Source organism: Meles meles, chromosome 10 (assembly GCF_922984935.1).
Source record: "Meles meles chromosome 10, mMelMel3.1 paternal haplotype, whole genome shotgun sequence".
In the NCBI taxonomy this organism is placed as follows: Eukaryota; Metazoa; Chordata; class Mammalia; order Carnivora; family Mustelidae; genus Meles; species Meles meles.
The window spans coordinates 104,250,875-104,273,030 of NC_060075.1; the positions used below are offsets into that span (position 1 = coordinate 104,250,875).

At 47.9% G+C, this 22,156-nt stretch overlaps 1 protein-coding gene across 1 annotated transcript in view; it reads left to right on the forward strand.

The window, feature by feature from the left end:
• Window positions 1–20,976, forward strand: part of LOC123951570 — a 97,447-nt gene extending 76,471 nt beyond the window's left edge. The window contains exons 5-9 of the mRNA XM_046020273.1: window positions 12,062–12,113; window positions 14,201–14,293; window positions 16,341–16,489; window positions 18,616–18,692; window positions 19,562–20,976. Of these exons, the coding sequence (XP_045876229.1) occupies window positions 12,062–12,113; window positions 14,201–14,293; window positions 16,341–16,489; window positions 18,616–18,692; window positions 19,562–19,630 (440 nt within the window). The 3' untranslated portion in view covers window positions 19,631–20,976. The remainder of the gene's footprint in view (window positions 1–12,061; window positions 12,114–14,200; window positions 14,294–16,340; window positions 16,490–18,615; window positions 18,693–19,561) is intronic.
• Window positions 20,977–22,156: the final 1,180 nt, after the last annotated feature.

Here is a 22,156-nt window from a genome sequence, read left to right on the forward strand (position 1 = left end):
AAGAAGGTGTATGTAAAGCTCTTACGTGTTTAATAAATACATGGTAGCCTTTTTTTTCCCCTCTCTTGTTTTTGTAAAGATGATTCCCAGGTAGCTTACTTGGGCACCTGGGTTGGTTCCACCCACCGCTGTAGGGAGTGCAGGAAGGGGAGAGCTGGCATAAAGCAGAGAAAGATGGGGGAAGGCGAGTACTTGGGCACATGTGTAAGTATTTAATAGAGATTTAGTTTAAAGCACAGAAGGGATGCCTAACCATGATAGAGAGATTTGAGAATCATCTTGGTTGATCCAAATTCAAACCTTTGAGTATGATCTTAGGTGAAGATTAGAGTGGGGACAGAAGTGGGGGCAGAAGAGGGTATATGGAGTGCATTAGGACTAGTCATAGTCTAGGGCTGTCATAACAAAATGCAAGAGACTGGATGGCTTGAACAGTATATATGTATATATATATTCCCTCACAGTGCCTGGAGGGTAGATATCCAAGATCAGGGTGTTATCAGGTTTGGTTTCCTTTGAGTCCTCTTCTCTGCTTGCAGATGGAACACCTTCTCTGTTTGTCTTTGCATGGTCTTTCCTCTGTTTGTATGTCTGCCCAAATTTCCTCTTATAAGGGAGTCCTTATCAGATTAGAGCCTACCATAAAGACCTTATTGTAACATAATTACCTCTTTATTTTTTTTAAAGATTTACTTATTTATTTGATAGAGATCACAAGCAGGCAGAGACAGGGAGAGGGTGTGGGGGGATCCTCCCCGCTGAGCGAAGAGCCCAATGCAGGGCTTGATCCCAGGATCCTGAGACCATAACCCGAGCTGAAGGCAGAGGCTTAACCCACTGAGCCTCCAGGCACCCCCATAATTGCCTCTTTAAAGACCTTTTCTTCAAATATGGTTGTATTCTGAGATACTGGACGTTAGGGCTTCAACATATGACTTGGGGGCAGAGCACACATTCATCCCATAACACAGACTGAGAGACAGTATAGAACTGATAGCGGGTATAGATTTCAATAAAAAACTTAAGAGGGCAGGCCAGGTAGGTAAAAGGAAAACAGGTAGAGAGTTGAGTCTGTGAAAATGATGGGAGAGTTTCAGGGAAGGACATTCAACCACTGTTGCCCCAGATTCCATTTCTAATCACTGGTACCAAATTGTTTTATTTTTCTATATACTTTCTTTTTCTAAAATGGAGGCTTTTAATAGAAATGCTGAAGTAAACATTTAATAGGGTTTGCCTTACATATTCACTTGCACAATGGTTATGAATCAGAGTTCATTGCCAGAAAATACTGTTTGGTGTTTTGTTTTCAAATATGTAAGAGAATGGCCTTGAGACGTATTTTTTTTTTTTTTTCCAAACAGATGAGACCTCTGTGAGTAATCAAATTTAGAAATCATGGTTTACTATTTAAAGCTTTCTACCACAACTCTTTATCATTTCTAAAGTCTAACTGCATGGAAATTTTGAATGCTCAAAGTATTTATAAGGAGGTTTAAGGATCATAGTGATAAATTCTGTGAAATCACTCTGCCTTGTGCTTCCCTGTCCTCCCAATATCCAGTTCATCAGCAAATCCTGTTAGTTCTGCTTCATACTTTGTGCTTTTTCACTTCTTTGCATCGTCATTGCCACAGCTAGTCCAAGTGGCTGTCATCGTCAGCGTGGACTACCACAGGAGCTTTTTAACTGGGTTTCATGCTTCCGTTCCTGCCCCTTTTGGAGAAATCTTTGAAAAGAAAAGAAAAGGCCAGCCAGATTATAGCATCCCCTAATTGAAGTCTTCAGCAGCATCTTAGTACACTTGGAACAAAATCCGCTCTCTAGGATGCCCTAAAAAGATCTCTCTGGTGAAGACCCTGCCAACCGCCCGCCCTCATTTAGCGCACCAGCCTGCTTGCTGCTGCCTTTTTTTTTTTTTAATAGATTTTATTTATTTATTTGACAGACAGAGATCACAAGTAGGCAGAGAAGCAGGCAGAGAGAGAGGGGGAAGAAGGCTCCCTGTGGAGCAGAGAGCCCAATGGGGGGCTGATCCCAAGACCCTGGGATCATGACCTGAGCCGAAGGCAGAGGCTTTAACCCACTGAGCCACCCAGGCGCCCCCAACCTAACATTTTTAATTTATTTTATTCTTTTTAAAAAAGATTTTAGGGGCACCTGGGTGGCTCAGTGGGGTAAGCCTCTGCCTTTAGCACAGGTCATGATCTCAGGGTCCTGGGATCGAGCCCCGCATGGGCTCTCTGCTCAGCAGGGAGCTTGCTTCCCTCTCTGCCTGCCTCTCTGCCTACTTGTGATCTCTCTGTCAAATAAATAAATAAAATTAAAAAAAAGATTTTATTTATTTATTTGAGAGGGAGAGAAGGAGCAGAGGGGTGAAGCAGAGGGAGAAGCAGACGCCCTGTCGACCAGGGGCCACCGATGCAGGACTTGATCCCAGGACCATGGGATCATGACCTGAGCCAAAGGCAGACACTTAACTGACTGAGCCACCCAGGTGCCCCCAGTTACTTTTATTCTTATTCAAAATGGCATTCAGCTAATTTTAAGTTCATCCACCATCTCAGTCTTCAGAATTAAGGATAATAACCACTTGCAGTAGCGTAAGGTGAATTTCCACTGTGGTTCATATGAATTGGTTTGGATACATGATTGCTGATCTATACTTGCTTTATCCTCTCACGAGTTGTACATTCTCCAGGAGGTAGTCACTGGACTGGCCAGTGGAAACAGAAAGACATTTATGTCAGTCTCATGAAGACTTATGAAATGAGTGCCACCTGCTAGACACTGAAAAATATCAGTATGTTCAAATAGGTATTCACAGATATGTGTGCACATACCCTGAACCTTGCAAGTAAGAAGTTATTAAAATTCTTGGTTCTTGATTTTTTATTTTTTTAGAAGATTTTATTTATTTATTTATTTGACCAAGAGATCCCAAGTAGACAGAGAGGCAGGCAGAGAGAGAGGGGGAAGCAGGCTTCCCATTGAGCAGAGAGCCCAATGCAGGCCTCGATCCAGGACCCTGAGATCATGACCTGAGCCGAAAGCAGTGGCGTAACCCACTGAGCCACCCAGGCACCCCAGTTCTTGATTGCTTGTTTTTTTCATTGGATTTGTTAAAGATGGAAAGTGACGTTTTGCTTTCATACTGTACTTTTAATTTTTTTTATTTTATTTTTAGTAGTTTTTGGCTTTATATATTTTAATGTTAGTTATTTGCTACTACTAATCATAGCTGTTATATTTTTTGTCTATCTTTGAGTCAGTTAAAGTCCTTTTGCCTTAAATTCTACGCTTTAAATATTACCACTTTGCTTTGTCTTTGTTTGAATATGCCAAGTCTTCTACTTTTAAGCCTTTTATTGCTTTTTAAATTGTTGTCCTTAAAAATAATGTATATTTTGCAGAGTTTTAAAAATCCTTTTAGAAAAGTTTTTAAAAGGTGTCTTGGTTTTCTGTTGGTGCATAACAAAGCATCTCAAACTAGTGGCTTCAAACTGGAACCGTTTATTGTCTGTCCTGATTCAGGGATGGTCCTTCTGCTCCACGGGTGTTCTGCTGGTACTGCAGCCGTCTGTGGCTCGCCTAGACTAGAAGGTCTGTGGTTGCGTGCCTAGTGTGTTGGTAGGGACAGCTGGGCTCAAGTGGCATGTCGGGACAATGGGGCATCTATGTCTGTCTGTCTGTCTACCTGTCTGTCTCCATCTAGTCTCAGACCTCTCCTTCACCGAGTGGTCACTTCACATGGTCTTTTTATGAGGTCTCCCCAGCAGGTAACCGTACTTCTGATTCGGCAGCTTAGGGCTCCCAAGAGTGCTGAACTGAAAGCCGGGGCGTGTAACTGCCCCCGCATGAGTTCTGCCTCATTGGGCGGGTTGAAGAGAGTCACAGGGCCAGCTCAGATTCAAGGGACATGTCTGTGAAAATGAGGAGGGGTGGTTTACTGAGGGCCATCTTTGGAGCCTGCCTACCACAATGAGAGTCTAAACCCTTCACATTTATTGTGTTAGTTGATAGGATGTTGTTCCATGGCAAAGGCTTCTTTGCATGTACTTTCCTTAGTGAATTTGATTCATGCTTTTAATTCTACTAATTTCTCTCTCAACATCAAGACAAAAAACAGTATTTTTACTTCAGTTATGATGAGTGAGTCTCTCTGCTTGGTTTTACACACATTTTAGGTTTAGTTTTCTGGAATTTTAGGCCATTTTATAAATTTAAATATCTTATATATTCTTTTAAAAATACTATATGTTTCCATTCATTTGGTAACTGTATAAATAATAATTACTTCGATGTAACTAATTTAATTGACCTCCTTGCATGATGTCAGTCCAAATATATCATTATTTCTAGGGAACTTAGGTTTATTTTTTGATAAGGTGTAATGTGTCTTCAAATACTGTTTCAGGAATACTATGTAGGTTATATAATATAATAATACTTAATCTCCAAACTTACAGTGCTTCCTCCTGCATTTACACAGTTTGGCTGTTCATGGATTTCTTGGAGCACAGTCTTTGTTTCTCAGGAAACAAAGTTGTCTTTGGGAATTCATTGTTGTCTTTGGGAATTCATTGTTGTCTTTGGGAATTCATTGTTCTTTATAGGTATACTTTTTGGGGAACTGATTTTTATTTGCTTTTCTTTTTTATAATATAAAATTTTTGCCAGTAAGTCTGGTGAATGGAACTGGAACATGATCTGCATTTTTGTCTTTTTTCACCTCTTGTCAAGTCTTGACTGTAACTTCCTCATTATGAATTCAGCTTTTCCACCGTGTTAATTCTGCTCTTTTTCTCCTGGGCTAAATGTCACTTCTGCTATTGCATTTTCAGGTTTCCTTGAAATCTCTCCTTATCTAAATTTCTTCCATTTCTTTCTCAGAACAATGTCTCCTTATTCCCGTTGCTCTTGGTTTTTAGAGGTAGTAAGTTACTCCTATAAACTGAAATGTCCAAATCGTTTTTCTCCACGTTATTTTACTTCTTGGAGTCAGCTGTTGCCACTGCCAGTCTTGCCTCTAATTATTGCAGGGTCGTACCTACTAGGACAGGAGTCTCCAAATGGATGCAGAAAAAGAGCTTCTGGATGGGGAAGGGGGAGTGGCTGTTCAGGACTTACCCAGTGTGGGATGGGCCAGCCTATTTCCTGATTGCTGCCAGCCTAGCAGCTCTGGAGTAGACCGGGAGAGAGGCGAGGAGCTGAAACCTTCCCACCTATTTCCTGGTTCTCCCCCTTCAGAGGCCATGGTGTGTTTCCCGGTCTGCATTTACACTGTGCTTATTAGGAATTTCTCCCAGACTCTAGCAAATTGTTACTGCTCAAAGCAGGCTCTACCTTCTGTCATTTCTTTTGTATTTCTTTACAGATGTTTCGGTTTTTTATTTGTATTTTTTTATAATAATATTTATTGTAAAGTTCTTTATTCTTTCATTTATTTATTTATTTGACAGACAGACAGACAGACACACACACACACACACACACACACACACACACACACACACACACGGGGAGAGGGAACACAGCAGGGGGAGTGGGAGAGGGAGCAGCAGTCTTCCCGCTGAGCAGGGAGCCCAATGTGGGACTCAATCCCTGGACCCTGGGAACTGAGCTAAAGTCAGACGCTTGGTGACTGAGCCACCCAGGTTCCCCTATACAGGTGTTTGAAATGGGATTTGTAAATTCAGGTCAGGAAGTGGTAACCTGGTGCTCTCTTAAACTAGTTGTCTTTTTTTATCTTACATTTTACTAATATTTTAAAAATGTTAATTATTTTTATTGGTACTGGGCCCTCTCTCCAGGTAGTCATGGTCTCCCTCTGATCACTAACAGATACTTCTTTTTTTTTTTTTTTTAAGATTTTATTCATTTATTTATTTTTTTAATAATTTTTTAAAAAGATTTTATTTATTTATTTGACAGACAGAGATCACAAGTAGACAGAGAGGCAGGCAGAGAGAGAGGAGGAGGCAAGCTCCCTGCTGAGCAGAGAGCCTAATGCGGGGCTCGATCACAGGACTCTGGGATCATGACCTGAGCCGAAGGCAGAGGCTTTAACCCACTAAGCCACCCAGGCGCCCCACTAACAGATACTTCTGATAGAAATAATATGGACAGCCTTTTATTAACATTCTTAACTCAGCTTAAAAAAGGGGTGGGGGAGTCACTCATGCCGGGGTCCTTGCCTGTTGATCGGCCTGTTACAAATAAGAGGTTATGGAAACAGTATGGAGGTTTCTCAAGAAGTTAAAAATAGAGCTACCCTGTGACCCAGCACTTGCACTAGTTGGTATTTACCCCAAAGATACAAAGGTAGTGATCCGAAGGGACACGTGCACCCCAAGGTTTATAGCAGCAATGTCCACCATAGCCAAACTGTGGAAGGAGCCCAGATGTCCATTGATAGAGGAATGGATAAAGAAGATGTGGTTCATATATACACAGTGAAATATTACTCAGCCATCAGAAATGATGAACTCTTACCATTTATATCGACGTGGATGGAACTGGAGCTGAACGAAATAAATCAGTCAGAGAAAGACAATTATTATATGGTTTCACTCAAGGTAGAATATAAGAAACAGCACAGAGGACCATAGGGGACAGGAGGGAAAAGTGAATGGGAAGAACTCGGAGAGGGAGGCAAACCATGAAAGACTCTTAACTCTGGGAAATAAACTGAGGTTGCTGGAGGGGAGGTGGGTGGGGGACGGGGTAACTGGGTGGCGGACAGTGAGGAGGGCATGTGATGAGGTGGGCATTGGGTGTTCTACACTAGTGGCCTCATGTCAGCATCATGACCTCTTTTTGGTGAGGTATGATTGACAAAATTACGAGATACTTACAGCGTACGTTATGATGATTTTATATGCGTATATGTCGTGAAACGATTCATCCTCCATCAAGTTAATTAATAAATGTATCACCTCACTTTTTTGTGTGTGAGAACATTTAGGTTCCTTTCATTTTTTCTTAATCTCATGTATTTACTCCCTTTTGTCTTTTTGTTCTTTGGTAATAGCCTTTTTGTCTCCTTTATCTCAAATATAATACTTTTTTTTTAAGGTTTACCTTCTTTTATTTCTTAATTTTGCTATTCATACTTTTTTCTTAAAATCTTATTTTTTTCCTGTATTTTTGTCTTTTTATTTGTTATCCTTTCATTCCAATTTAAGTTCCTCTTAAGTTCTTTCATCTCTCTCTCCTTAGGCATTGATTCCCGTATGCCTCATGGTTTTGGTTTTATAAAGGCTGGAAAGATATGTAATCCTCACGGGGTAGTAGCAATGGACAGTGTCATTCAGCGAACAGGGAAGATTTGTTTCTCCTCCTCCACCTGTTGTCCCTAAATAGTTTTATATGTCTTTGTTTTGTCTTGAGGCCTAAAATTATCACTTGGGGATATAATGATTAAACTATTTCCCAGGATAGGGGTGATTTCCTTGCTTCCTGCAGGGGCACCTTGGAACTTGTGGAGTGGCTTTTGGACAGCACGTATCACCCATATGGGAAGCTGACTATTCTGAAACCTATGGTCTGTAACATGGGTTTTGTTACTTAGTGGAAAAAAAACCGTGGCCTCTGGGATCAGACAGAGGCCTATAATAGCTCTGCTGTGGAACAGATGAGCTGTTTCAGAACCTCTCCTGAGGCTTTTTGTCTGGCTCCAAAAAGGCAAAAATATCTGTCCTTCATAGATACTATATTAGTGCCTATAAAATGTTCATTGTGCCTGGCCCATAATACTAACTCATATGTGGGACAAGCCAGGCTGACCATATGTCATCTGGAGGAAAGTAAGTGAGCAGGCAGATGATTCCTGAAGTGGGGCTCCCCTAGCAAAGCCCAGAGTTAGAGAGAACCATGGAACGTGAATAGTCTTGCTGGGAATGTCACGTGGCTCTGGGTTCCTGCTTCTGGCCTTTCTCCACTTCCGCTCCCTTACATCATGCCCACAGATTAAGGTAGTCATGGTTTTAACGATTTGGGGATGGTGGTATAGAGGAAAGAATCACTTTACTACAGAGATTCAGTTTGTAAGATATAACTGGACTTTCAGAAATATATAATGTGAGAAAAATGCCTGTTAAAAGTCAAGGATTTTTATCTGTAGATCGGTCGGTCTTCCTCAGCTGGGTTTTGGGATGATTGTCTCAATGTGAGGGCCTCTTGAGCTCAACTTTTATTAAGCTCGGGATTTTATCTCATGGACTGGCAAATCTCTGCTTGAGGTTCCCACCATCTGACCTGGCCCCCTAGGGTAGTTTGCCTCTTGTCCGGTCTTGCCAGAATCCTTGGGGAGAGGAGTCCATTCCATTTACCGCCATAGGCTCTAAGTCTCTCAAGATGTGATGGGGGTAGGCGGGGTGTGTGGCCTGGAGAGAAGAGCTGTTTCCAGTCTCTAACTTCCCAGGAGCATGTGACCAGCCATTGAACTTCAGGCCTTTGCTGACTTTCTGTGCTTCGGTCCTGCAGACCCCTGGTTCCTAAGCGTGGCTGCATATTAGCATCCCCCGAGGAGGTAAAAAACACCTGTGCTAGATCCCTCTCCCATGGATTCTGTTTTAGTTGATCTGGGGGGTGGCCTGGACATCTGTTTTTGATTTTGGGGGATTTGGGGGAAGCTTTTCAGATGATTCTGATGTGCAGCCCAGGTTGAGGTCGTACCAGCAGACTGCTTTCATGCTTCCCTGGTCAGATCCTGCCTGTGGCTTGAACCCTCTGGCTGCTTCTGTTTACCCCCCTAATGGTACTTCCTGTAGACCTTCATCTGGCTGGGGGCTCGGGGGAGTCCGACTGGAGAGCCCTCCAGCCCTGTGCTGGCTTGAGCAGCTCTGCTGGCATCTGTTTCACCGACTGCCATTTGCTTCTAGAAAGTTTGCAAGCCGTCGGCCTTCAGGGACTCAAGTCACCCTTTGTGTGTCAGAGCAGAGCTACTAAGACTGCTTTCTGAAGAGAGCTTGCCTGTACTTTGTTCTACCTTCTTGTGGCGGCTAACCAACTTAATTTTCAAAACGTGTCACAAGCCTTGCCTCTTACTTAGCTGTAAGGCAAAAAATCTTCCCTTGTGTATTAGTAACGGAATTTGAGTTTTTTTGCAGATTTTCACATCAAATTTTTAAAATTTCAGTTCTCAAAAGCTTAGTTCTAAAATGAACAATCCTAGGGTTAGCCTAACATCTATCTCTGGTTCTCTACCATGCCTCTTTGTATGTTGTGTGTGTGAGGTTGGGGGCTGCTGAGCTCTTTCTTCAGAACAGCTGATGAGGGGCACCTGGGTGGCTCAGTGGGTTAAGCCTCTGCCTTCAGCTCAGGTCATGATCTCAGGTTCTTGGGATCGAGTCCCACATCGGGCTCTCTGCTCAGAAGGGAGCCTGCTTCCTCCTCTCTCTCTCTCTGCCTGCCTCTCTGCCTACTTGTGATCTCTCTCTGTCAAATAAAAAAAACAAAAAAACAAAAAACAGCTGATGAGGCAGGTGAACCGAAGTGGACTGAAAAGGAGCGGGGACTGAGTCCCAGTTCTCCGCCCCTAACCCCACTCCCAGACCCTCCACAGTAACCAGGTCAGTCATGACCGCCTCATTTTCCTTCGAGTCAAGGTGGCCCATGAGAGCTTCCTGCTCAGGCCTTACTCTTTTGGCCACTTGGTCATGCTTTTCCGTGGACTGTGATTGTGGCTTTTATTATGGGATGTTGCAAAAAAAAAAAAAAAAAAAGTTTTTTGGAAGTTGTGAAATTTTTTTAAAAAGATTTTGTTTATTTGAGAGTGAGAATGAGAGCAAGTGTGAGAGGGGAGACGGTCAGAGGAGAAGCAGACTCCCCATGGAGCTGGGAGCCTGATGGGAGGCTCAATCCTGGAACTCTGGGATCATGACCTGAGCCGCCCAGATGCCTGGAAGCTGTGTACTTTTAGGAAAGAATTCTAGAACGTTGTTTGCAGTGCTAGCCACTTCAGAGACTCCACTGCTGGGCGCGTATGGAAGAGCTTTCTCGGTCTTCGTGTGTTGGGACGTGTGTTCCTCCCCTGCTGCGGTCTGCATTATCACGTAGACACTCTGGCGCTTGCAACTGCCCAGACTTCCCTTTCTGCCCAGCAGATAGGAAGCTTGGTGTCAGATCTTTGGCTTCCTTAGAGAAACGTCTAGTGCCCCAGAGCATGTAATTTCATGCACTGATTTTTACCTCAGCTGTATTTCTTTTCTTAAAATTATTTTCTGTTTGGCTCCATGTCTTCTTTCAGTTTTTTTTATTTTCTTCTAAAATTTGCATCCTTGTTAGCCCTGTCATCCTTTTGAGAATAAGCTCATGTACCAATTAGTAAATAAATATTTTAAGAAACTGCCTTTTTTATATACTCTTCCTACCTTGGTGTTAGTTCTTGGTGTCGCTCTCTGTCGTAGGTCATCTGACTGGTCCTGCCGCGTGGCTGCCTCCCGTCTGCAGCCCCTCATCTGCAGCGCAGAGCCTGGCAGCTCAGGGTAGACGGCCATCGTTAGCAGGAACTGCCTTGGTTTCCCTACCACTGTACTGTGGCTCGAGCTCCTCCCACTCCTCTGCACTTCTGTAGCTGGGGCTGGTGGGTGGCGGTGGGGTTGCTGTTTCCACTGATTGAAGCCTGTCTCGCTGCTTTCTCTGCGGAGTCCATTTCCTCTGTGAAACCTCCGCGGATGCCCTCCAGGCAGAGTCTGTGGCTCCTGGGCGTCACTTCCTCTCCTGGTGCGCATGTCTGGTTGACTCACCAGGCTGTGGCTCGCCTGTAGGCGTCTTTGTGGAAATTAGGAAAAGGCACCCACCCCTTCCTCACTTTCTAGCACTTCCAACTACTGGAAGACCGTCTAGGGTGTGCAACCTGGAAACGGCAGCCTGTGAGGATCGTGGCGCGCCGCAGTTTACTTGATGGCCCTTTTGTGGATCCCCAGCGCTGCCTATCCGACCACAACAGGCCCTCAGCAACTGTTTGCCAAACAAAAGAGCGAGTGGAAGTCCGAGTACCTGCCACTTTCTTACCCCGAAAGAAAGCAGGAAAGGCACATGTGATGAGACCTTCTTGCACTGAACATTATGACTGTATTCAGACATATTTATTTTTTTTAACGTTTCAGTATTTCTGAAACCAGCAGGTATCTTACAGTCAGCTATGAGGGTGGTTAAGAGCACGGATCCTGGGCCAGACTGCCTGGGTCTGAATCCCAGTGCTACCACAGGGACACGTCTGTGACTTTGGGCACTCTGCTTCACCTCTTTGTGCCTCAGTTACTGATCTGTAAAATGGGGATGATAACAGTAGTTCCTGCTTCATGCGGTGATTGGGAGAGTTAAATGAGTTGTTCTGTGTGCAGTGCTCAGAATATAGGTGCCAAGCACCTAGCAGCGAGAGATATGTTACTTATTATCATAATATTAATGTCTGTGCATACGCTTACTACACTGTTGTTTCTTTTTAACCCTGAGAAACTGTCTTTCGTTACAGTGTACATCTTCTCTTGCTAGCGTCTCATTTTGATGGGCGGCTGCCTGGCCCCGGGCTTACGCGAACTGTGGTCAGACACCTGCTGCGGGTCCTGCACCTCCACGCTGGGTTTCTGATCGCCGTGAGAGATACAGAGCCCACACACAGGAAACCGGCAGGCTTTGTTGTCTCACCTTAGTAGGGCAGAAGAGAAAGGGGGCAACTGGGGCCCTTTAGAGACCAGGCTTGTTTTGAAATTTAAACCTAACTTCTTATTCCTGTTGCAAGGCTTGGATTGGTAATAAATTTTGGCTGTCTAAAACTGGAAATCAGAGAGAATTGGGCTTGAAAAGTGATTTTAATGTAAAATCTTTTTTTTTTTTTTAAAGATTTTATTTTATTTATTTGACAGAGAGAGAGAGATCACAAGTAGGCAGAGAGGCAGGCAGAGAGAGAGGAGGAAGCAGGCTCCCTGCAGAGCAGAGAGCCCGATGCGGGGCTCGATCCCAGGACCCTGAGATCATGACCTGAGCCGAAGGCAGCAGCTTAATCCACTGAGCCACCCAGGTGCCCTAATGTAAAATCTTTATCTACTTGCAGCGCACCTTTCCTTTGATGATCTTCAAGAAAGCTGTGCTGTGAAGTGGCGAAGGTAATGAACGCTCTGGGGCCACGTTCCCCATCAGAACCGCGGGAGTACTGTCAAGTTAGACAGTACGTGTAAATTACTCCCTCAACAGTTGCGGGTTTTTCCTGGTCTCTAGTGTCCACTTGGGACTGTACCTTCCCGTGAGGCAGGGGGGCTCTTCTCCGCATTGTTTCAGGACAGTTTGCCCCGCAGGCCTCTTGCCAGCTTTAGAAACTACGGCCTTGTGGGGAGTTCCCTGTGATTCATGCCCACTGCCCCACCCTGCTGACTGCCCTTGGCATTAGGCAAGATCTGATTCATGCATTTTTCGGAGATGCTCTGACCATTTGCATTATGAGACTAAATGGCTTTTCCCAGACGCATTGCTGGAACTGACCTACACTCAGCTCTGGGTAACGTTCTTACATGCTACCCGGCACCGGCCAACACCGGCACAGCAGTCCTGCTACGTGTGTCTGGGGTTTTACTGGCTTTGTCTTAGCTGAATAAAACTGGATGCCAGTAAATTAACACAAGGATGATCTACAGCTTCATCCTCCCTAATTTGATACATTGATGAAAATCCTTTCTCTATATAAACCTCAATTTAATGTTATTTTAGTGTTGAACTGGTCAACTTTAGCCCTACCTGGGGGTGTGCTTAGTTCTCGGTTCCCAGAAAGAATATCCACATGGGGAACTTTCTCCAACAGGCCTTTTCGTGGATTCATGTACCTGCAGGTTTCAGAAATGATAAACAGACTGTTGTTATCACGCTCTGTATTCTAGAAGGTCAAGGAGGGGTGGTGAGGATATAGATACCCTGACTCACAGGTCCAGCTGGCGGAGGAACTGGCGTTCTGGTCAGTTCTCTTGCACGACAATGCCTTGGACCCCTTTACGTCACATCAAAGGCTTTGTCCCAAAGAAGCACATAAATTCTAAGGTTAAATCTTCAAATGGGGACATAAACACTTTTCCTATTTCCCTTTATATAAACTGGAATTTCCATCTCTGTCCAAAATCTCGTTTCTTTTTGGAGAAATATCAAGACAGAGGAATTTACCTAAGTCTCACAGAGGGTGAGGATGCCGCCCATGCAGCGTGCGTGGTCGCAGCACACTGGAAGCCGACAGAGAGAATCTGACTCACAGGTTCTTGTTGGTTTTTATTTGTTTTGTTTTGTGTTTTTAGTTGGTTGTCAACATTTAGAATTAGAACAGTTTCCCATAAAAGACCTCTCGAAATCCTGGGAGAGCCTTTCGGGTTTGGCCCACATAACCCTGTCGGCTGGAGCCAGGTAAGCTGTCACTTGGCCGCGCCTCCTCACGGCCAAGTGACATCACATCACTGTCTGCCCTCGTTTGTGTGACTTGTGTGGTCCTGTGGGCATTTGAGTGGTGGCCCGGATCGAAGCCAGTGTCCTCCGTTTTCCGGCGGGTATCTCGCAGTCTCGCAGAAAGGCCCAGGCCAGGTGTGGGCAGTGGTTAAATGGTCGCGGGGACGGGGACGCAGGCCAGCAGCGCCAGGAGGTTCCGCCTGCGCTTCGGGAGCCGGAGCTAGGGCCAGGGTGGGGGGTGTGTGCTGAAGGGGCCGCGCGGGCCCCTCTCCATCAGCTCATTCATCTGGAAAGTCATGACCACAGCTTCCTCATCCAGGGGGTGGGACATTTTTCAAAATATGAAAGAAAGCGGCCGGTGAGCACGCCAGCCCGCCAGCCCGTTCGCAGGCTCATCAGACCGGCTCTCGGGACAAAGGACCCGCTTCCTGTTTACCAGGCGGCCTGCGACAAAGCGACTGTGCTTCCCGGCCCGCGGGCTTGGCAGGCAGGCAGGGCCCTGTCCGGAGAGCCGGCGAGGCTGAATGCTTGCTCTGTGCTCCGCGGCGCCCCGGCGGCCTGGGGCCTGGATGCGGGCCACACTCGGGAGGGCGCCCCCGCTTTGCTCCCAGACCGGCCGGGCTTTCTGAAAGGACGCAAGAGGGCACGGTGGCCTCGCCGCCTCGCTTCCTTTTCAGCTTTCCTTTCCCCGCGGGCCCCCATCCAGGCGAAGGCCCCTCCTATAAACCTGAATGAAACAATAAATCCGTGTCTTTTGTTTTCGCTCCTCCAGGAAGCAGCATGACGTGGACGTTGGGCAGAATGGTCCTGTCCACCGGTGTGCTGGCCGGGGGCAGCTGCGCCCTCTTCTACTACCTGACGCAGAGTGAGTACCTCCGCCCGAGCTTCCTCCCCGCTCCCCGCCCCTCTCCTGCCCTAGGGAAAAGCTTCAGAGCTCCCAGCAGATCAGAGAAAGGAGGAGGGAACTATTTTTAGAAGCCGGGAGGCCATTCCCATTGGCTGTAGCTTCCTGCTCATCCCGTGATTGGTTTCTCTGGACCTGCAAGTGCGGGTAAAAAGGCCCAGCTCCGGGGGCGTCCGAGGCCCTCCAGAAAGCCAGCTGGGCCGGCTCGCCAGTGGGCGCATGACAGAGCCCTTCGGATTCCGAGATTCTGTAAAGAAGGGAGGGAGAGGGAACACCAGATGGTTCACAGGTGGGGAAACTGGCTGTTTCCAAGTGCTGTCGGCCTCTGCCCTGCCCTCCTCTGGGGCTGACTTAGTGGAGGAGGGGACTTGACCAGGGGGCTCTGGTGAGCAGAAAATAGCAGAGTCCAGGATGCAAAATCCGGACAGAAGCCGCTTCTGCCCCGCTGCCCCCCGCTGCCCCCAAATTTGAATTTGTAAAGACAGGCCACCGTGACTCTGGGGCCAAGGCAGTTACAGTCATTCCAGTGCTGCTGGTTGCAAAGCAGCCGGGGTTTTTCTCTAGACTGACTTTCTTTGAAGATCCTTTATGCCTGCCCAGCTTGGCTTCTCACCCTGACTCTGTGCCATTTTCGCTTCCTGCCGGGACGCGAGTGTCACCAGCAGACGGCAAAGGGAGCTCAGTGTCCTCGAGGACGCTCTGCCCCACCTCCCTTCAGAGCTGGCCCTCAGGCCTCTGAATCTCGAGGTGGCCTCAGATGAGCACCGCCTGGGATCGATAAGTGAGACTGGAATTCCTCTGTCTCCTCTGCCCCTGCCCAAGGGATGGGGCCAGGACGCAACAGGAATGGATGCGTTTTATGGGCCAGGAGCCTGCCGGCCTTTCCCCCTTCGGAGGCCGGGGTCGGCCAGTAGAGACAGCGGAGACTCCGCACTGGCTGTGTGGCCCCAGGGGGCCGGGTCTCTCCCCACAGTTATCTGTGTGATGAGGGATGATATTGATAATATCAGTGCCGGTGCCTGAGGTCGTTGTACAAGAAATCTCACAACCCGTGAGATACCGAGGATTGGAAGCTCTCTGAAATATTGAGGACAGTGTCTGACCACGGAAATCGGAGCCAGCTTCTGCTCCCCCTTTTCCTGCCTTGGCTGGCACCTGTTCCTGCCTGCAGCCCCCTGCAGGCCCGGGCCTGGGAAGCCGCCCAGGAGGAGCGCTGTCCCTGGCTTCTCCCGGCTCAGGCTGGCTTTCCCGTCCGTTCCCGGCATTGGGCCTACAGGAGCGAAGCTCTTTCTCGGTGCCAGACTAAACACTGTGCTTGGGAGGCCGACCTTTACCCCTTCCCGAGGGAGCTTGTCTGCCGTGCGCCATCAGGGCGACGCTTCCGGGAGTTACCCGCAGCCTTTGGGCCAGGAACGCCCCTGACTCTGAGAGAAGCTTAAAAGCTTCACCTGTGGGAACTGCCCCTTAAACCTATAGACTTTGACAAAGGAACACTTTTGGTGTCTGTTCCTTGGCCTAAGGGTTTTGCTATTGAAGTTGTGGTCCTGTTTCTTGGTTGATCAGGACCTTCCTCTCAGTGGAAGGGACAGCGCGTAGGAGTCCAGAGTCCCAGATCTGGCCGAGCTCCACCGCAGACTAGCCGTGTCACTTGGAGCAGGTCATGGAGTCATAGGACTTTAGAACCAAGAGGGAAGCTAGAGATGATCCAAGCCAACCCTTTAGATGAGGAAACGAGGCGATGCATGAGGCAGGAAATGAGAGATGGAGAAACTGAGGCACAGAAGGATCCAGTGCCCGCCCAGGTTCGGCTGCCGTGTTCCCCCAGGTGCCTTCTCTGAAATGGACTGCTTAGAGTCAGTGGTCCCTCATTCTTTTTCCATCCAGAAATTTCACATTTGTTCTGCTTCTGTGCTGTACGTGAATTGTATCCTCTTAACTTTCTACAGAGAGTCTATGTGACCAGATCTAAAAAAGAAAAGTAAATGCGACAACTGTCTTTCCCTTCTAGAGGCCTTCTCCAAGGCTTCTTATTACCAGCTGGCCCTGGAGCAGCTGCACAGCCGCCCCGAGGCCCTGGAAGCCTTGGGCGCTCCTCTCAGCGTCCACCACCTCCACCTCACCGACAGGGAGAACTTCGTGGACATCGCCAGTGCCCGGGTAACGGCTTCCCCGCGGGCTGCGGCCTGGGCGCCCGGGAGGTCGGGAGAGGCCAGAGAGGTGGGGAGAGGCTGCCGCGGGCGGGGGGGAGTCTTGGAGGAGGCTGGAGTAAGGGATCGGGGTGAGAAATCACTAAGTCAAGCCGCGACTGGGCATTGTGAACCTTCCGTAAGAGCGATTCGGATTAATTCATTGTCCTATGTCGTCTTCCTTCCGGAGGGACCAGGCCGCGGGGAGGGCGTTGTTCTGGCTCGGATCGCCACCCTGGACTGAGCGTTGTAGGGAAGGGACCGTGGTGGCGGACCACGGCTTCGGCTGGGGACGCGAAGTGCGTCCGCAGCCCGTGGGCGCTCCCGCGAGCCCGAGTGGCTCTTTCAGCTGTCGTTTTCCCCCTTCCTCGCGTTGCCTCCGTGGGATGCCGGCCGCTTTCTTCGTGACTCGTCCTTTCTGGTTCCCCTGATAAACCCACCTGAGTGCGAAGTGCGCTCGTCTGTCCAACAAACGCGTTAGAGGCGGCGGCGAGTGACCGACCGATTCTAGCTGCCTGGGGAATAGGGAGACTCAGGAGGCGCTCAAGGTCAAAGGTGTAAAACTTGCCAGGACGTGGCGGTGGCGCGGGAGGGAGCAGCTGGTGGGCTGCGGGCTGCTCGCAGAGGAGGGGGCTGCCAGGCCAGTGCCCAGCGCCCGCAGTTCTTTCTCGGCGGCAGTTTGGAGCGGGCGAGATGTGCCGTCGCTTAGCTCGTGAGAGGTCAGAGTGTGAACCAAAAGATGTGCTGGTAACAGCTCCTCCTTTTAAACCAGGGATTTTCCCCCCTCTTTTATTATGAAAAGTTTCAAACATACAGAAAAGATACAAGAATTTACACCGTGGCACCCACGGAACTGCTATCTGGGTTCCACGAGTGGAGCTGATCCCTGCCGGACTGACCGGCTCGGGCCCACTTAACACAGAGTGTCCGTGTAGCGCGGCGCCGCGGATGTATCTGCTCTTCCGTGTGATTTCCTCGGCCTTTTCCCTCTTGCTGTATTGTAAGACTAGAGTGTAGAATATGCGGAAGACACAAAGTATGTGTCGGCCGGCTGCCATGTCATCAGCAAGGCTTCTACGCAACAGTAGGCTATAGTCGTTAAGTTTTGGGGAAGTCAGAAGTTAGATGCAGATTTTGAAATCCTGTTCAAGGGTCAACTGTTAATATTTTACTTGATTTGCTTTATCCCATAGCTGTGCATCTAGTCCCATCTCCATCCATGAACACGTTATTTTCAGACATCCAAACTCATCTAAATTCATAGAAACATATCATTAACCAGAGTTGGTTTTTTAAAGGTTTTATTTATTTATTTGACAGAGAGAGGGAGATCACAAGGAGGCAGAGAGGCAGGCAGAGAGAGAGAGGAGGAAGCAGGCTCCCCGCGGAGCAGAGAGCCCAACGTGGGGCTCCATCCCAGGACCCCGAGACCACAACCCGAGCAAAAGGCAGAGGCTTTAACCCACTGAGCCACCCAGGCGTCCTGTTTTGTTTTTTTGAGGAAAAATTTACATTCAGGAAAGGATATAAATCTGTCTTATTTGATGAATTTTAATAAATGCAGACACCTGTGCAACTCAGGCCCCCACCTAGATGTAGCCTGTTCCTATCACCTCAGCGTGCGCTCCCTCTTCCCAGCGGGTCCTCTCATCCCTCAGCCCCGCTGGTGACAGTCACTTTTCTGATACTTTTTCCAACATAGTTTATCCTGTTCCCGGGGCGCCTGGGTGGCTCAGTGGGTTAAAGCCTGTTCCGGAACGTGAAATCATGCGTTCCATACTTCCAGGCCTTTGACATCCGTGTGGCGGCATGTGGCTGTGGTTTGTTCTCTGGTAGCAGTGGCTCTTTGAGTATCATGTAAGTGCCCAGAGCCTTGAGTGTGCCCGAAACGGCTGCCACTGACCTCACCAAACCGTCCTGAGAGGGGCAGGACGTTTGGATGGAGCCAGACGGAAAACCAGGGAATTCTGCAGCTAGGCTCAGTCGGAAAACAGCTGATTCTGTGAACGATCCTTGGACATCTTAGGGTTCACTCTAAAAACATTTTTCATTTCCTTAGAGGACAACAATCCAATCGTGTCTCATTTTTCACCCCAGCTGAAGATTCCGGTCTCTGGCTCCAGGTCCCAGGGCCTTCTCCATGTGCACTCATCCCGAGACGGCCCCTTTCAGAGGTGAGTGGGAAGGTGGGTGGGAACGGGGGAGCAGGAGAACTTTCTGGCGGAAACAATCCTGATTCCTGTTTTCATTTGTAGCGGAGTGATTGCTGTAATAGTTTGTTTTTCAAAGCTTGGAAAGTTTTACAGCCTGGACACCAAGCCAGGGTGCTGGCTCTTAGCTCAGTCCGGACATTTTACCCAGTACAGTCTCCCGAAGAGCCTCTCCTCGAAGAACTTCACCGTTCCAGTGTCTAGATCTCCGGTAATTGCTGCTGTACAATAGCTTCTCACACGCCGGCCTCGGTCACTGCAGATGAATAAAGTCATGGGTTCCTGTTCCAGAACTCTTCATCCCATCCTTTATTTCAGCTCTCCACCCCATTAATTGGCTTTTCTTGTCTGGTTGCCAGTAGCTACATTCGCTCATTTCCCCCTCGGGAAGCCTCGGTCCGCGATGCTTGCCGTTTAGCCGTGATGGGTTTGAATTCCCGAGGACGAAAGCAGGCGGCCCTCAGGCAGCCCCCACCCGGTGCCCCCTGGGCTCACGGACCCCCGAGCCTGGGAGCGATGAAAGAGCTGGCGGAACTCCAGTGCACAGTGAAGGTGGACCTGAACCGGGAAATGGGGGATAAGCCGCCCCATCCCGTGCCCCTTCCATTCACCTGTCATGCATTCTTCGTTGAACTTGCTTGACAGCGATGCTGGTCAAACAGTGAGAGTCCGTCATGCAGTGTTCGAGCGTTACGGTGACGTAGCTCCAATATACAACAGTGTTTAAAACTTATGAGATATTCTTCAAAAAACAACTTTTCTTTTTTTCTTTCCTGGCCATGTGTTTTGCCGTGGTGTGCGTGAGTAGAGACTGTTCTTTTGGTTCTCCTCAGGTGGCGCCTTCAGGAGGTCTTCTTAAAGCTTCAGGATGGTCGGCAGATTCCCGTGTTCAAGCTCAGTGAGAACACGGGTCCTGAAGTAGAAGACGAGTAGAGATGATGAAAAGACTCGGCTCCCTCCAGAAATGCTCTTACCTCATCACCGCGTGCCCTCGTGGCTGTGAGCCAGGCGTCCTGCCGCGGGGGCGCTTGTGTGTGCTGGCATGTGGCAATTCTGGTAGGATTCTAATTCGACCACACGTGTTGTGGATTTTTTCATTTAGTTAGAAACGAAAATTGTACTCTAAATTTGTAAGAGTCTGTTTGAAAGTCCACGGTTTAAAAACAAAGTACAGGGGCGCCTGGGTGGCTCAGTAGTTTAAGCCACTGCCTTTGGCTCAGGTCATGATCTCAGGGTCCTGGGATCGAGTCCCGCATCGGGCTCTCTGCTCGGCAGGGAGCCTGCTTCCCTCTCACTCTCTCTGCTTGCCTCTCTGCCTACTTGTGATCTCTCTCTGTCAAATACATAAATAAAAAAAAAATTAAAAAAAAAAGTACAGAATGCCAGGAATCGGTACTAATAAGATGTTAATTTCGGCTAGTTCTCATCTTTCCTCCTCCTCTCCCCTGCCTTCCCATGGTTTTCAGTTCCGTCAGTGAGACCAGGACTTGCTGGCACCGAGGAGGTCTTTAATTGTTAACACTAGAATGCCCTCCCCTGAGTTCATGTTGCTAAGTAGCTTGTGAACATTCTCAACCCCTTAGGCATTTTTTTTTTTTTTGGCTTCACTGCTGTTTTTATCTTATTTCTCTTTTAGTCACCAACCGTCTGCCTGATTGAAGATTTGCAAAATTACTGCTTTAATCCAGACATTTTGGAAGCGTAAACTATGTGTACATAGCACGTGCAAAACTAAGTTAGGGATGGGTAGTTTAAAGCTCTCAGGTCCTTATCCTTCTGTTTCATACACAAGCCCCTATCCGAGAAGTGCACCTTTAGGTTTTCCCTGTTTCATAAGGAACAGTATTAGGAAGTCAAAGATCTTCCTTCCCTCTGAGCACCCAAGCTGATGAAAACCAGAAATCTGATACCTTTGCTTTGAAAAGGCCAGTTTTACCCCCTTGGTGTTATTAGGCTTAATGCGGTTTTAATTGCCTACAAGAAAGGACATTCATGAGCTCTTTTCCTGCATTCTTACTATTCCTTGAGGGAAGCCTTTCAGAAAATACTGAGCTTAAACACGCTGGTAGACCATGAGGCCTTTAATCGTTGGAAGTTAGGTCTATTCTGGAGCTTGTTTCTTTAAAAATACATATTTTTTGAATAGATTGAGTGAAAAGTGAGTCTTTCCCTGAGAGCACTTTGGCCCTGTGTTTATTGATAAACATCACAGTCTGTACGATCTTTCAGAGTAAATGGTAACATTGGATACACGGTTTTATGCTGCTTTATTCTTTAAAAGTTAACACCGTTGGTTGGGTGTGTGTCAGTCTGTGTTGCTTCGTATCTGACGGCTCTGACTTTGGTTCCGTTCAGTGTTTTGTTTTTCGTGCTGTTGCCAAATCGCAGGACCCCAGGGCCTGGGTGGACCATCTGTTCTGAAGTCAAAGCAAGTGCCACTTGTTTGTTAGAGCTTGACTTAAGAGACTTTCTAAGCTAACTGACGGGAAATACTATTCTAGCAGGAGAAGATCCTTGATTTCCATTCGCAAGTCACCACCTTGGGTGCTTTTTCCAGTTAAGTTTGCTTCCCCGTATGCACTTCTTACCTTCTTGTATGACGGTGAACAGGCCAGAACTTGGTCTTCGCAGTAGACAGACCTTTCTTTGCTTTGAGCAAAGTCTTTCCTTGCTTTGAGCAGAGCAGTGACGTGTATCCGCAGCCCACGACGCCCTGTGTATCCAGTCATCACCGCGCCTCAGCGGTTGCCTCCCATGAGCTACCGTGAGGACATCTTGTAATCCATATTGTCATCAGAGGAAAAAGCTACTCTCCCCATAAGCGGTTTGAGGAAGCCCCTTGCATACCCTGTAATAGACAGGACAGCCTGGGGACTGGAGAAGGGGCTTCACAAGACTCCTAAAGACCGTGCAAGAGAGCGCACACAGCCAACAAAGTCACGGCCAGCACATGGCGGTGCGACTCCCCTGTGCCTCTCCTCTACAAGATGCGTCTCGTTCGCGCCCCTGTAAGTTGCTGACCAGCTGGCGTGCCGCGTGCGTGGGGAAGGACTGGAGAGCTACGGCGTGTTAGGATACCGTGCCAAGAGAGTTTCCAGCAGTGGGGTCAAAATGATGTAAAAGAGTGAGTTACTGTTCAGGAGGAAATCCGGGAGCGGTGCTCTGGTGGGCCTGCAGATCTGAGATTTCACACAAGTGGAGAGAGCAGCCCAAGGCAAGGCCTCAGCAGGACGAGTATGAACTGTGCGCCAGAAATAAGACACCCAGTTGGCCAGGGTGAGGCTTAGCTGAAGACCTAGTAAAAGCAAGCCCTGGAAAGGTAAGTTGGCTCGAGCATGTGCCGGCGTAAGCACTGGATTCTACAGTTAATGAAGTTTGAAGCGACCCTGATGAATGTGTCCTGACGGGGCGGACAGTAAATGTGTTTA